The following is a 16,982-nucleotide window of genomic DNA, read 5'->3' on the forward strand; positions in this document are numbered from 1 at the left end:
GAAAAATGAAAAATATCTTTATTTAAATAATAACATATGCTTAATTTGCTGGGACTTCTCTTTAGGCTTAGCGCCTGTGTTGAGACGACCCGCTCATCCAACGCCTGATTACGAAAGAGTACAGCATGTATTTAATATATATCTAAGGTACACGTATATATTTAGAACCCTTACCTACAGAATAGGAGAATACAGAAGATGTCAGATTTCAGATTACAGTTAAAGGTGTAAGATACCATATACAAGTGTGCGTATTTAATAAGTCAAAGAGAAAGATATAAAGTAAATGAATTGACCGTGACGTCACTCCGCAGTATTTCATAGTAATTCCATATTAACAAATCGTTTTGACAGTTCTTAAATATAATGAAGCTGATTTGACTAGTAGGAAACGAGCCTGTTATAGTATCCCTAATTAGTAACCACCACTATAACAAAATATCCTTTTAAAAGTGCAGGCACAAATGCGTCCATGTCCACAAGTTGACGACTATGAATAGTTAACCTTCATGAAGGTAAGCTGGCCGGTTTTTTTAATACTACGTCGGTGGCAAACAAGCATACGGTCCTCCTGATGGAAAGCGGTCACCGTAACCTATAGACGCCTGCAACTCAAGGAGTAGGGGCAAGGGTTGTTGGTGGATTAAGAAATAGCAGCCTCTGAAACACGTAACGCGTATTTTTTAGGTGTCCAAGGTCACTGTTTAACCAGTTGACGGGTTTTTCGCCGCGAAGGGTACCTGTAATTTGATTTCCTACGGGACAGGCATTGCCTAGTGTAGGAATCACGCCAACTATTGGTAAGGCACAAAAGGTTTGCTTTTCAAATTCACTGTTGTTTAATTTAATGTTGTGTGTATGTATATGAATTTGTAAAGTTGAATAAATATGTTTTATGTATGATTGTAGTGGAGGTGTGTACCTGGTCGTCGGCCGGAGCGGCCGGCGGCTGCTGCGGCGCGCGTTTGCGGCGCGAGTAGGCGGCCCGCGCGCGGTCGAGCGACCCGCTCTCGGACGCGGACGCGGTCAGCGACCCCGACGACGGGTTCCTGTTGCCATTCGTATGTTAGCACATTGATTATGGAGATTGTCAAGCCGATTCTGTCATCATACTCTGTACTTTTAGGTAGTTAAAAAAACGTCAAATAATTTGTTCATTTTCGGGTAGTTACAACATTTGTGTCGCTAACTTCAAACTTGGGTAAATCTATTCTGCTTTAAAGTTCAAAATATAAAAAAATGTAATATGATCTGAAAGATAATTAACCTTACGGCCCGGCGACGACATTGATCTAAGCGCGACAGCGGTGAGCGGCAGCCATACGTGCGAATGAAAAGTCCCATCGCTGTGTCTCGCTCCAATGTATGGCCGCCGCTCACCGCTGTCGCGCTTAGACCAATGTCGTGGCTGGGCCGTTATAGCAGAATGGATTTGCCCAAGTTTGAAGTTAAGCGACACATGTGTAGGTTAACCAACCAAATACAAAACCTAGCGTATCTGTCACTGAGCGACCTGTTTTTAACCTCCTTATTTCGCCGTGTAACATTTCCATTTACCCTCGACTGCTCCAAGGAGCCTTTTAAGGGTATATTTTGTTTACATTCTTTTAAATACCTAAAGATACAGACTATAGAAAAAAGCGGCAAATTTAAAAAAAAAGTAGGCGCGCAGAGTTTTATCGTTCCATAGACATTTTGATATTCGCGCCTTTTCTAGTGACTTGTATGGACGGCTATGTATTCTACAGTCACCGGCAATAACATCGTACTAAAAAGGCTGCATACTTATGGCTGTAGAAATAAGATTATGTCAGACTAGCTTTTGCACGTGGCTTCGCTCGCGTCAAAATCGAAATTTGCAGAATGCTTCATACAACCCCCCCCCCCCCATTTTAGAAAAGTGGGGGGTTAGAAAGAGACAAAAAGTAGCCTATGTCACTCTTCATCCCTTTAACTATCTCCATTTAAAAAATCACGTCAATTCGTCGCTCCGTTTTGCCGTGAAAGACGGACAAACAAACAGACACACACATATTTTCCCATTTATAATATTAGTATGAATATTTTTGCGGCTTTCTTTTTGTGCGATGCTATTGCCGGTGACTATAATTGGGAACAAGGGACGTCAAACGCTTGCTAAGACTACTTCCATATCTTAAATAACACGCTGTGGGCTTAATTACAATAAATACAACTAACAACACTAACGGCCCGGCCACGACATTGGTCTAAGCGCGACAGCGGTGAGCGGCAGCCATACGTGCGAATGAAAAGTCCCATCGCTGTGTCGCGCTTCAATGTATGGCCGCCGCTCACCGCTGTCACGCTTAGACCAATGTCGTGGCTGAGCCGTAAGGGTGACTTGCACTACCGAAAATGGAGAGTTAACCAGTGGTTAACCCACCATTTTATATGGAATTTGACAGTTGACAGCCCACTAACCCTGAGTTAAGCGGGTGGCCCTAAGCCTGAAGAATTTTGCAAATTAACTCGCGTCTTTCTCTATCATCGCGTCTCTTTTATTTACACGGGAGAGACTATCTTTTGTTCGTTTCTATCACAGCACCGATAGCTCATCGCTTACACGCTATTGGTGGGACCAGTGCCTATAGCTTGAAGGTCACACAAGATGCCGAATTGGCCACACCGACGTTTAAAACCTTGACTGACACAATAATAGGTATGTAGAACTAGACTTGGCAAACGTTTGACGAACTTGTACGAAATAAACGCATTGAATATATCGGCACTAAAGTATTATAAGATAAGCTTCCACGAGTAAGCTTCGCAAGAACATTAATTTGTAAATCCATTCTGCTATAACGTTGATTATCTTTCAGATCAACATCATATTTTATATATATTCAACCTTAAAGCAGAATTTACCCAAGTTTGAAGTTAAGCGACACAAATATGTATGATAAAATCCGAATTATTGAAAGTAAACAGTCCTTTTGTTCCGTAATTTAATCATAATTTATGAACACACGAATAAACTCCACACGACTTAAACAAACACACAAATGGACGACAATTCATCATAATTAATTTAAATTAGTAAAAAAATACTAACTACCATATTAATGCATAGAAATCGCTGACATGCTTCAAAAATGGTAATTATATGTTGTTTAAGGTACATTTCCAATGACCAGACTAAATTAATGATTTAAGGATATTTATAAAGAAAATCAATTAAGATACCTACAGGGGGACATCCTGACTGACGAGTAAATTACAACCAGGCGAAAGTTTTTTCATTTTTTACATTATTAAGTAGATCAGAGTGCCATATTTTATTCACTGAATTCACGTTGCCATAAAATGTGTTCAACGGACACATATGTATGGCACACTCAAATACCTTACAGATGTAGTGATTTGCCTTCGTATTGTTGCGGACACGTACGAACGTGTCATGCTATTTCAGTCAGTCTCAGTACAAGATGTACTGACATTGACTGAACTAGCATTACAAATACGAACGTTTCCGGAGAAATACGAAGGAAACCCTTTTAGCACTATATCTGTAATGTAAATAATGGAACATATTTCGATTAGTTGAAATTATCCCCCAGTCGGGATTGTGCCTCTAAACCTTACTTTTTATAATCCTTTGTAATCGGAGTTAATCTGTAATCGGAGGAAAAGTACCTTTAGCATTAACTTATAATCATAATCACACCCGCTAAAAAGCTACATAAATATGTCTATATATACAATATTAAGTCCACTACCTCCTATATTTATTTCACAGGTATTACATGTTTCAAATATGTAATTGATTTGTATGAAATAGGCTCGGAAACACTGATGTGTACCGGTTCAATTGCCAAACCGTTATTACAGAATTTGACAAAACATTTTAATTTGGAAAAAAAAGTTCCGTTTTTTATGAGAACGTTTTCATATTGGCAAATTAACCGGTATGAAAAAAAAAACCGTTATCTCGCATTTCGCTGTCTTTGTGTCAACGGCACATCACCCTCTCGCAAGGTACAATCGCTGACGCTCCGTCTAGTTTCGTAGTTTTCTCATCTATCGTTGTTCTGTTTTGGCTTGACAAAGCCAGTTGCGTTCGCCCCGGTGCGTCAATGATTGTACTTTTGATTAGAGTCACAGGCAACGAATGTGAAGTCAGGAGCCTTTAGGCATCGAAACTTTGAGGACTAACGTTTGATGAAACATATATCACACATCACACATGAAATCGAATTTCATGTTTATCGGATAATCGTAGTAAAAGCATGAATATAATTGTTTATAAAGCGCGGTTGCAATCTATAAGCAGTATTATAGAGAAAAAGTTAAGAACCATGCATGATAGAAAAGTTAAAAACCCTGAAGCAAAAGACACACTGTTAAAACATCTACATAATTTAAAATTACTGATAATATTATTCACTGTAGGCTCAAAGTTGGTACCTACATTTTCAAAATATAATAAAAAATTAGAGTTACAATTTTTTACATTTTGCTTTTAGTAAGCAAATTCTGGTGAATCGTCACTATGAACAACTCAATGATATAACATTCTTCCCTAAAAAATATATTCACTTGTATACAAAACGAGCGCAATGGTTTGTATAACACGTACAAAGCGGTACGAACGAAAACAATCACACTTAAACAACTACAATTATGAATGACATTGAATTTTTACACTGGACGCCATTTTACGGTACTGTAGTCATGTAGGTAAACAATAATATTATACGATTCTTACACACTTAGTACACACCATCATATGTAGTTTAGTGCGTATCTATACTCTGAAGTTTAAAAAAATCGGTAAATTTTCAGGTAAGGTACAGCGGAGCAAATCTTGACGAGGGGGTCAGATGTAACTGGTCCATTTTTTCCATGTTTTACAATGTTTTTATTATTAAATAGAGTGTCCGTGTCCACCGGTTATACATGGTCGGCGTGTTTAGTGGATATCATAGAGTAATAATGGAAAAAATGGATCAGTTACAATTTTTGTAGGTTGACCAACCCAATACAAAAGTCTCTGACCGACCTGTCTTAACCTTTTTATTTGGTTGTGTAATGTTTTCACTTAACCTTAAGTGGCTTAACGAACGTTTTGAGGGTAGGTTTTTACATAGTATAAAACACGTTATGGGTCCTTTATTTGAACTTTGTCGTTCGTAATATGGCGCCCTAACAGCAAAAGCAGTTACTATCTACGTAATATCAAAACGCACCACATCTACCACCCGTACACATACACACAAGATTAAGGTACTCTTTTTAGGCTTCGCAATCTTGATCCAATTGGTAATATTCAAATTAGATATTTGAGAGTGGTACTAATTTATTGTACTGGTTGATCCTATGCGAGCGTAATCAATGTAATCATTCGCGGATCTGGGGGACCCCTAGGTTAGCCAATACAAATTGTCTACGTAACCGGATATTTTTTTATTATTGTTATAAATGGGCTTATTCAGAGCTACACACTAGCCTAGGCGAATCAGTGGCCTACGATGGATCTGGACTAAAATAAGAGCTATTTGACTTGCAATTCTTGCAAAACCTTAATCTCAGTGTTATGTGTACAGAATGAATTTGCGCCAGTACAGAATGCGCTACCTTACACTTCCCGAAATCCGCGTCTACTTATTATTTGCCATAATATAGTTTTAAGACATCTCTATATTACGAATATTACGATAGAAAATTAGAACATTATTAAAAACGTGATTCGTTTACGATTGTGTAAAGTGGCGCACATAATGCCACATGCCATCATGTCAAAGTAGTAAAATTAAAAATGGCATAGCACGAGGTTTGGCGTGGGCGGGTCCTCGGGCTGTTCACGAGTGAAATTCTGTGTTAACAGTTATACCGTGGTCGCAGTGCATGAAAGTGGAAAAGAGATCCGGGTTTACTTAACCGGTAATTTTGGATACTTAAAACAGGGGCCTATTGCATAACAATTTACAACTCATATTACAAGCGGTAGTCCCCCTCCAATTCATTTTATAAGAAAGAGAGTTCCACTTGTAATACAAGTTGTAAATTGTTATGCAATAGGCCCCAGGTAATTTTCTAATAAATGTATCTGAATTTGTAAGAACTAAATTGAATATCGCGACGTTTACAATAAAAAGGCCATTGTCGGTTGTCGATAAGATCGAATTCATGTTGAAATGATTATGGAAATAGCGATAACCCGGCGACCTTCAAATCAAGGGTGAACAGGCATCTTCTGGGCGAGCTCACTCCATCGTAGGCCACGTCTTTGCCTTTGGCTAGTCTGTGGTCAAGTGTAAGCTCATTCATCATTTTTAAGAAATTGACAACCGACGTCATTTATTATTTTGTTTGTAATTGAATTAACATAAATGCACAGCGCTTCCACCACAAATATTTTTCTCCACATTATTCGACCGTATAAATGTTGTACGATAAGAAAGCCCTCAGAGCCGGCCGCACCGGGCGCGTGCTCGTGTACTGACAGCGCGGAGCTCGGGCGGCGCGGCAGCGAGTCGCGCAGCGCCGCGCACGCGCTGCACTCGCCGTCGCCGCGTCTGGACACACACGCCTCCTTATATACTAACGTCAATCTTACGAGTAAAGGGCGTTTAACCGCCCGACTCAAAATAAATTCCATATCAAAAAAAATATATATACCTATTGTTTCCAAATATCAAAAACACGGCTCTGGGGTCAGGTCTAGATAAGTTAGCTGCGATTTTGATTGATTCTGGCAGCGTTGTGTTAACGTAATAATTTTGACTGAAAACAACATTTGCACCGGCGAGCTTATGTTATGACGATCGTTGCCAACTTATATTGGACTGACTCTACTTTCGTTTATTGTATCGCTATTGGTAGTGTAATCCATACTAACATAATATTATAATGTGTGAGTCTGTTTGTTTGTCCGTCTTTCACGACAAAACGGAGCAACGAATTGACGTGATTTTTTAAGTGGAGATGGAGTGGCATAGGCTACTTTTCGTCTCTTTCTAATCCCCCCACTTCCCTAAAAACGGGGGGAGGAAGTTTTTATTGAGCATTACGCAATCTTTAAATTTAACACGAGACAAGCCGTTGGTAAAAGTTAGTAAGTTATAATTTAAAAAAAAACTAAAAAAACACGCTTTAATAGCAATCAAACTAAAAACGTAACCGTCAAACTTCATTACAACACTTCTCTAAGAAATCCAAAAACAGCTATGACACGATGTTCCATTATGAAGTTCAAGTTCATATCTTCCGGCTCCATCATCAGATCAATTTGACAATATCATATCATTGTATTGTCATCAGAACTACATACAGCTGCCAATTATCATTACTCTACGATCCTTGGAAGATGGTTAAATTAGTTACCTTAGATTCCATTACGTATGTAGTTAGTTTCATACAGGTTGACCTAATAAAATCCTGTTAGAAATAGCCGCTACGAGTACTCATGTCATGTCTGATGACGAATCACATTTTTTTTCGAAACATGTCTCAAATAGCGATACGAATAAGCGTAAGTAAGAACCGTGTTTTCAATACTATCACGAAAGATTAACTTTCTATACTACATAAGGATCGATATGTCAGATAGTCCTTTCCTCTATATTCTTTAAAAAAAAAGGAGTCAACCTAGAGTCAAAGAATATAACTGTCAGTGCGCAGTAAAAATAACTTTAAGAATTTTATTGCAGAATGACAGATGCCGATTTGCGGAAAGACAATGTCCATATCTCCCAAGTGTTCGATGATGTGGTATAACTCCAAAGCCAACACAAAGATATTTGCGATTGTTATACCATAATTTGTAATTTGCATATTATATTTTACCAATAAAACCGATATCAAATACCGATATGTAACAAGTTTATAACACAATCCGGTACGCAATACTAAAAGGAATTTGAGCAAAACTAAATATTCACATTTGTATTTAAAAGATTTACACATAGTAATAGATCATTATACCTGAAGAACTTAAAGCTAAACAAATTATTACCACAAAACCCTTTAAACGAAACAAAAAAAAAACAGGTAAAAAAGAGACAGAATAAAAACCAAAACATAAGAAAGAGAAGCAGATAGTCCCGCTCGTGCCCTCAACCTAGTTAGTACGCTCGGACGTTACAGGAATGGAGGGAGGATGGTCTGGGTGACTAGCCAAGGTGACAATCACTTGCGCTGGGCACTGGTCCCACCAAAAGCGAGTAAGCGATGAGCTATCGGCGATAGGAACAAACAAAAGACAGACGCTCCCGTGTAAATAAAACAGAGAGCGGGCGATTTATAAGTTCATCGCTCGGCGACGAACTAACTAGCTCGCGCTATAATATTATCGTGCCTCTTTCACTTACACGGGAGCGACTATCTTTTGTCCGTTTTATCGCCGATAACGCATCACTTACTCGCGATGTGTGGACCAGTGCCCTACGGTAAGGAAACGCTATGTGTCTGTATCGCTCTTACATATTAGTGCAATAGTGACAATAGCGTATAGTTCGTAACACAGCGTAAACGATTGACACGTTGGCTACACACCTGTTGTGGCTCGGCCGTGGTCTGTTCAGTTTTGTTTGTTTAAGCATGAAAGATAAATAGTACATCATGAATAACTTACACAAATGTAAAATTTCATAGGAAAAAAGGTTTTATAAAGAAAAAAAAAACAGTTACTATTCTATTCGTACCGTTTTTATACAATACCGGTTTTAGTACAAGTAAACGTTTTATTAAAAAACCGGTTTTATAAAATAAAATATTTGAATAAAAACCGGTTTCCTACTGAGCACGTTTTATTGAAAACCGGTTCTTTTCTAGTTGGTATAATCTATGAATAAAATTAAAATACAAATTTTCACCTCTATACAGGATGTATTTTGATAGCGGGTCAGTGAGGGTAGCTACCAGATCCCGTGCTGCTACGCGAAAATGGTCTTGAGACCTTTCATCTGTTTCTAATTGATGAAGATTGGCGTTTATTTTGGAAAAAAACATACAGGAAAAAGGTCAGTTTTTTTATGCCAAACGATCCATCCCATTCTTATCAAGGATCAAAAGTTTGTATGGAATCAAAAAAATTCCGGCTAGAAAATACACAAATCGAGAAAAACTATTCCCATACAATTTTTACCTATTCGTTTTCATTCAAAAACGAAAAGTATGGTTTTCCAAAATCTGTAAACGCCAATTTTCATAAATTAGAAATCAAAGGAATGTCTTCTAAGACCATTTTTGAGTGGCAGCAAGGGATCTGGTAGCTGTTAGATACCTTTACTGACCCGCTGTCAAAATACAGCCTGTATATGTATATAGCCAGGTATACGTGAGAAAGATTGATAGTTATTCTTATTGAAACTGTTCTAAGACTAGACGTGAACTAAAACGGACAAGCACGAACAGACTTGCGACCGTGCCACCCGGCCACACTCGGGAGCAAAGCAAGCCACACAGGACGCACTAACCTCGGGTCCGTGTAGCTGTGTCTCAGCACCTCGCCGCGCCGCCGCTCCGACGCGTAGTGACACCTCTGTATCACCGACACCTTCGCCTCTTTCGGCGTCGATGTGAACACCTCCTTGTCCACGTCTTTGTTGGATAAACTCTTGAAGCGGTTGCGGACGTCTATAGATACTCCGTCTGTTTCTGGGTCAGATGTGATGCTGTAGAACTCGTCCTCTATGCACCCTGAGAGTCTGTTAGCGTCGGAGACTAGTGAACTCTTTCTGTGGGCTAGGGGTGTCAGGAATGGGAAGTTGTTGAAGAGCTCCTCGTTGCGCTTGTTCCTCTCTATGAGAGCGGGGATCGTGTTTAAAGATTTCTGCTTGAATATTTGGAAGTTCGTTAAGGGTTGGACGGCGTTGCTTATCATTGTTGCGGCGGCCTTCTTTTTCTTATCGAAGTAGGTGGGCATGGCGAAGTGTTGGTTGTTCTCGTTGGTGAGGGTTGTGTCTGGTGTTCTGTAGTCCTCCGTGGGGGGCGACTGTATGGCGTGGCGGATGACGTCGGGCGGGCCGGTGAGCGTGGTGTTGGGCGTGAGGTACACGTCCGAGTTGTCGGACGAGACCGACTTCTCGAGCAGCAGCTTCGTTAGCGTTTGCGCTCGCCCTGTGTGCTTGCACAAGCGACTGCGGGTGAGGGGACGAGAGAGGAACATCAAAAATCTAAATTAATAAGCTGACAACGTCGGTTAGTGACTCGTGTTGAGCGGGCACGGAGTGCGAACACGTTAGCGGACACACAGCGCACGGAATGGCTTCGTGGGTTAGACTTCAAACATATAACTTATGAAACGAAATATTTTTTGGAACTTAAAGCTTCTTATGCTGACGACATCACATTGCGTTCGCTGTGTGACCTCGCAACATAAGATCCTAGGCCGATACTATAACTTTTCCGATCTTGATTACGACTTTTGATTATAAGGAAAGACTGAGTAGTAGGTAAGTTACCAAATGAAATGTAGAGTATCGGCCAAAGGATATTATAAAATGTTCACATAAAAAAGGTAGCAATAAAAATAAGTAAAAAAAAATTAAAAAACAATAAAGAGTATAAAAAATAAAAATGAAAACCACCCCAAAAATAACACAATTTTTAACACCCTCATATCCATTTTCCAGCCAATGAAGAATAGAAAAATTACAAATGTTTTTTTTTCTAATATCAATTAAAAACTTTCTTCCAAAAATAAGCATAACGGTTAGCAAGTTTTTTTTATACAGCAGTTATATAAACCCTGAACCTAATATAATAATTTTCCTGATTACAATATGCAATAACATGGTCAATTAATAGATACTATTGATGCCAATACCCATTAACCAGAAAAAGAAAATTCCACCTGTTTTAAGAGAGTTTTAATTGACTATGATTAATATGTTTTAAAGTTGTTTTATCACCCAAAAATCCTTACTTAAATTCTACCTAACCCTCTACGCAATATTACCTTTTATTACAAACAGAAAAAAGTATTCGTTACGTATTTCTGAAAAACCGGTAACACTAAAAAAACCGGTTAATTACTACAAAAACCCAATTATATAATATAAGCAGACTGACATAGCTTTCATAGTAAACACTCAACGTAGAAGGACTATATCAACTGCAATGTTATTGTGTACTTTGGTAAGGTGTAATTATTTTTAGAGGAACTTAACAAGTACACAGATGTAGTGCGAAAAGGGTTTCCTTCGTATTTTTCCGGAAACGTCGACTGTATTTGTCATGCTAGTACAGTCAATATCAGTACATCTTGTACTGACACTGACTGAAATAGCATGACACGTTCGTACGTTTCCGTAACAATACGAAGGCAAATCTTTTCGCACTACATCTGTAGCAACTATGTGTAGCATTTTCCGTGGCACGTTATGTCATCGGCGGCGGGGTTGGTATTCCGTACACCCCGGGCGTGAGCATACCTGTTGTGGTGTGGGCGCGCGTCCGCCGAGTCGCCCTCGGAGCTTTGTCGCGAGTGCGCGGACGCTGCGGACACGGAGCTGCCGTAGCCTGACGCCTGAAAGATAAACGTAAGTAGTTAGTACGTTTTTATATTATTTGTTGAATAAGATATTATACATGCCTATACAAGTTATACATGTAAGGCCCTCATGCACGCTCATATTCGGCGTGCAGGGGGCGGGGCGTGCGGCGTGCATGTCAAACAATTGAAGATCATACAAGTGTCCGGAGTCCACGCTGCATAGCGTGCGCTTTCGCTGCACACCGTGCCGACCGGGCGTCCACTAAGGCCTTACACTAATAGAACGCGAGCAAGGAACAAGTTTCCGTGACCAATCGCCTCCCGGACGAAAACTTGTAAAGTGGTTAAGGGCAATGGGTAATCCTCGTGGATCGTTAGTGACTTGAAAACTGGCAATCACCGAAATATATAAAAACGAACCGTCTCAGTCATCGCCTCCCGTTCGTAACATTCTCAAATGATAGTTTAGATGCTATTATAAACGTAGAAAACGTTAGCCGGTCGTATCGCGGTAGAAAAATCGTCAGCTAGTACACGTGATGCAAGGGATTGCCTGCGACCAAGTGAAAGAGATCCATTGACTCTCTCCCACTTAATAGACACTTAATGGATGGAGGTCTTCAGTCTTCCATGGCGATACATTTTGCTGTATGACTCTCATAATTAATTACGCTCGCCCTTATCCCAGTCACTTGGTGTGGGCGCAGTATGTCTTCCTCTTCCATACATCTCTATCGTCCGTTACTTTTGTTTGATATCATCTCACACAGTCCATCCACCACATAAATATGATTGTATGTTCAAGATAGCAAGGCTTACTTTGCTGCTGGTGTCTCCCGAAGTGTTGGAAGAGTTGCGCGAGTGTGTGTGCTGCTGCAGGCAGTTGGCGCACGACGCGGCAGTTAGCGTTCCCGCTCCTGGAATTATATGACAATCGAACGTTTAGGTAAACAATATTTACACTTTCGCAACGAAGAACCCGCCTGGAGGGCACTCGTAAACTTTGCTCAGATGCCGGAGAACCCGATGAGCGCGTTGTCGGTTTAGTACCGTTTGGTAGCCAACATTTCGTAACCGGCTACAAACCGGGAATCTCGATTCCCATTTTGTAACCAGTTACGTATTGGGCCAAAGTAGTACCGTTTGGTAACTAAGTTTTGTAACTGGCTACAAAATGAGTATCAAGATTCCCGGTTTGTAGCCGGTTACGTATTGGGCCAGTGTGGTACCGTTTGATAACTAAGTTTTGTAACTAGCTACAGAACGAGAATACAAAATTCCCTGTTTGTAGCTGGTTACGTATCGGGCCCGAGTTACTGATCGGAGTTTCTACCAAATCGAAGCTAGGACGGTGTACATACGGACAGAGCGAAACTTTTAAGGGCTCCTAGTCAACCTAGTTTCCAACGGAACCCTTAAAAATTACAGTTACAATACGCGATATTTTTTCCCGTTTGGAAGCTGGTTACCAACCATGGCTACGAATCGGTAATGATTTAGTCTCATTTTTTAACCAGTTACAACACCGGTTCTGTCCTGATCGGGCGATTTAGGCTCCTTTATTCTCGTATTGCTGCGTAGCATCTATTAGGGCTGAGTACAACTTGGTGGCCCTTTGCTTGTGCTACTATATAATACCTACCTACAGATTATAAGGTAACTGACCTTAAATGTTGAATGGGTTGTGGCAAAATAGGCTCAGATATTCAGTCTCGGCGTTTATTTATTTAGATTTGACTTACCTAGTATGTAATTAAATTTTGTTGAGGTATACTTATAGGTATAAATTTAGAATATTGAAAAAATATCGTGCTTGATCACATAGATATTTATATTTATGTAGACAAATATTTGTTAAAGGATATAATAAAGCACAATAAATAAATATGAATAAATAAATAAATATATAACATATTCGCATGGTGACTGCTTATTCACTATTTATAAAAGAATCGCAAAGCAGCATAGACAAAAAAATAATTGTGACAAACAAATTTAAGTAACAAAAATTTTGAAAAAACCCCCGACATAGTGGACAGATTTCCATGAAACATGGCTAAGAACACTTCCGACTAACTCAGCTTTCAAACAAAAAATACTAAATCTAAATCGGATCATCCATTCGGGAGTTACGATGCCACAGACAGACACACACACACACACACACACACAGACAAACAGATAGACAGCCAGACACGTCAAAGTTATAACACCCAGTCGTTTTTGCGTCGTAGGTGAACCCAAGGGGGCCCTATTCACTAATCATTCAGCCCTTTAACATACTCATCGTAGCACTTCATTGCTTTGCTTCTGTTATTGTTTGTCTAATGTCTGTGTTTGCGAATAAAAAAAATATTCATTTAACCTTTGTGATTCGTAGTTCTAAAACTATTAAACATTTCGCGACTTCGCATGGTCTGCAATTATGTACATTCGTATACATTCGCAAAGGCATTTATAACTTTGTTAAAGCCAAAGGAAAACTTGGTGCTCAAACGTCACACGTGAAACCGAGCCGTTTATAGGAATTCGAACACCGTTCGTTACATTCGTGCCAACTCTTGTGAATTGACCTATACCTGTACAGTTAAGAAGTTTCGAATCCCTTTGACTAGTTTTAGTGTCGACTGCAGTCAGTCGTGGATAGTAATTTGCGTTCGCTTCAGCATAGTTGGACTTCACAATTTATTGAAGTTTCAACAAGTTTGCATTTAGCTCATCAGTTTATTTAGCGCCTGGCTTAAGAAAATGTATCTTCAGTGGAAACGAGTCGTACCTCTTTTAAAAAATAATCTCTTTTATAGTGGCTAGGTCATAGGAATTTGAAATTTTAAGTAGCTCTAATGACATTTTTTTAGCCACGCGAAAGAAAGCCAAAGTGTACGCGCGAAACGTCGATTATTCTGTACAGTCTTTCAATCTCATCATAACAATTTAAGCAAGATATTAGTCGCATTCGTAGGCTCGTAACTATTAAAGACAAATTAAATATGTATCTACTCACCCGGATGGTCGGTGACGTCATCAGGATCCGGTGAAGGCATTTCGCACGACGGCAGGGACGAGAGCGGCAGCGAGTGACTGCCCTCTGTAAATGAGAAAAAATCATGAGTTGGAAATGTATAAAAGCTCACTGTCCTCGAGAAAACCTCGATAGAAAGTGAAAGTGAAGCTAACGAGCATATTTGCTGCAATTAAGTGTGTTCTTGGCGTCGTATTCGTATACTTGGAAACAGCACGCCACTTGACGTATGAAGGCCCTGACGGTTGCAGAGTTCTATGTTACTGGCAGCAGCGGCGTGTGACGTCACATACACCGGAGTTACCTACGGTAGTTGGGGCGCTCGCTCGGTGAATCTGCCGAGGGTGTGGAGTGTGGAGTGTAATGGCATATTAGCCACTTTCTGTGTTTAGCAGTAACACGATGGTTTACTGCGACATAACGCATATTGCTTGGTCAACGACAACCCAAACATGTATACATATATAGGCACACCTTTATACAATAAATGGAATTGATTGGGATTCATTACTACCTACTACTCGTGTCTATCATATAAATACACCTCATCCCGTGACGCTGCCCATCCTCATCCATAATAACATATCTTGTTATTACAGGAGTCACTGGCAGCAGCGGCGTGTAACTTCGCAAACACCGATGTCTCCTACCGTCCTCGGTTATGGACTCACTGGCGATGGCGGTGTGTGACGTTACCAGGGACCGAGGTCACCTAACGTAGTCGGGAGCGCTTGGTGAGGCTCCCAAAGCCGCTGCTAGGCGTGGAGCAGGTGCAGTCGTCCTCAGGTGTGGAGTCACTCTGGAGTGTGACGTCACAGTCGCCGGGGTCACCTATCGTAGACGGATGTGGAGTGGAATCACTGGCAACGTGTGACGTCACAGACACATGGTCACCTACCGTAGTTGGATCGCTTGGTGAGGCTCCTGAAGCCGCTACTGGCCACCGGCCGCGGTCTGGCCCCGCTGTCTGGTGGCGACGGCGTGTGACGTCACAGACCGGTCTCACCGCTGTCACCTACCGTAGTTGGAACGCTTGGTGAGGCTCCCGAAGCCGCTGCTAGGAGTGGAAGAGGTGCAGTCGTCTTCGGGGCCGCCAGCCGCGCTCTCAGAGCCGCTGTCCGCTTTGCCGTCCACGTCTTGCTTCCGCTCGGGTCTGGACAGAAACGGATGTTGTAAGTTTTTACATTCATAGACAGGCGAAGGTATGCATTATGAACGAACAACGCTTAGAACCAGTTAACTTTTACACCGTCAAAAATGTTAACTGACGCAAGCGGCTTTAGCCTAATATGATCGTTTGTGCATTTCGACAAAATTCGTACGACGCACCAGCACCATGTACAAAATTTGTGAAATTTAAGAAATTTTGCATAATCTTAAAAAGTTAAAATATCTTCGAAATCGGTTTAAAAATAAGGACAAATGCCAATGAAGAGTACCAGAGTAAAAAAAAAGATGGCACCGTTATAGGTGTTTACTTGCACTAAACAAAACCTCTAATGAACGTCTAAGCCGAGTGAAAACCGCCTTGGATGCTTTAAAATCGATAAATAATTATCGCCGAGTTTCAGAAGACAAAGTATCATTAAGGGTAGATTATCGCCTCTTCGCTCATTGATTCGCTATCAGCATTCAACCTAGCGTTTTATTCAAAAAGCTTGCACCTACTTTAAAGTAAACGCTACCGTATTTAGGGCACATACAGTTTAAATATGGGATAAGGGAAGGAAGAGTAATTACTCTTATAGAAGCAATCTGGTAGAGTTGCGCTTGCTCGTTCACTGAAAAGATCGCTCCCAACTAGTACACAATCTCACAAATGTACTAGTTCAGTGTTCAGTCTTCTAGTACAGTCAAGTGTAAAAATATGTGTGCGTCCAACTTATCAAAAATATGTCCCATAGCACTTTATGTCGGCGGAATAAGGTCTCGGTACATATTTTTGAGCGGATAAAATCGATACGTAAACTGACTTTAGTAAGGACAAACTGACTGTAGTTTCCGCGACCTTTCAGTTAATTCTAGTTCGGTCAGAGTCGGGCCAATCGGATCGCTTTATATGTAGTCTTTGTCTTGACACTCTTTCGACTTCTTGCGCCTTCATGTATAAAGAGCAGAATCATTATGGCATTGTTCGGTCTAGTACAGTGGAGGGAATCGTGTATTTTGTACTATTACCTAGGTATATTAGTACACGTAGTACACACTACACAAGCCTATCTGGTCTTATTGGTACATTTATTAGAAACCCGCGTAATCTAGTTAGGTTCCCGCATATGCTGAGGTAGACATAATGTAATTAGACTCTCAGGGGTCTGGCAAACTAGGAGAGATTATTTATGCACATAATTATGATGAAATTAATACAACTGTTATTACATTTTATTTTGTCAAGAAGTTTATAAGTTTTGTATGATTCACTGTTAGTTTCATTAGATTTATTTTGACCGGGATACATATAAGCTACAGGGGGGCAAATCTCGACTGGGGGCAAATGTAACT

General features: G+C 40.3%; 1 protein-coding gene across 2 annotated transcripts in view; it reads right to left on the bottom strand.

The window, feature by feature from the left end:
• LOC125241512 (protein FAM102A) overlaps nucleotides 1-16,982 on the bottom strand; it is a 189,490-nt gene that overhangs the window by 1,826 nt on the left and 170,682 nt on the right. Inside the window, exons 5-10 of one of the 2 annotated variants that reach the window (XM_048150033.1) lie at nucleotides 15,500-15,633; nucleotides 14,463-14,546; nucleotides 12,278-12,375; nucleotides 11,397-11,491; nucleotides 6,465-6,536; nucleotides 923-1,049 (exon numbers count right to left, since the gene is read on the bottom strand). In XM_048150033.1, the coding sequence (XP_048005990.1) occupies nucleotides 923-1,049; nucleotides 6,465-6,536; nucleotides 11,397-11,491; nucleotides 12,278-12,375; nucleotides 14,463-14,546; nucleotides 15,500-15,633 (610 nt within the window). Of the gene's footprint in view, nucleotides 1-922; nucleotides 1,050-6,464; nucleotides 6,537-9,437; nucleotides 10,101-11,396; nucleotides 11,492-12,277; nucleotides 12,376-14,462; nucleotides 14,547-15,499; nucleotides 15,634-16,982 lie in introns of both variants that reach the window. The other variant, XM_048150032.1, reaches the window with a different exon arrangement.

Source organism: Leguminivora glycinivorella, chromosome Z, assembly GCF_023078275.1.
Source record: "Leguminivora glycinivorella isolate SPB_JAAS2020 chromosome Z, LegGlyc_1.1, whole genome shotgun sequence".
NCBI classification, from domain to species: domain Eukaryota; kingdom Metazoa; phylum Arthropoda; class Insecta; order Lepidoptera; family Tortricidae; genus Leguminivora; species Leguminivora glycinivorella.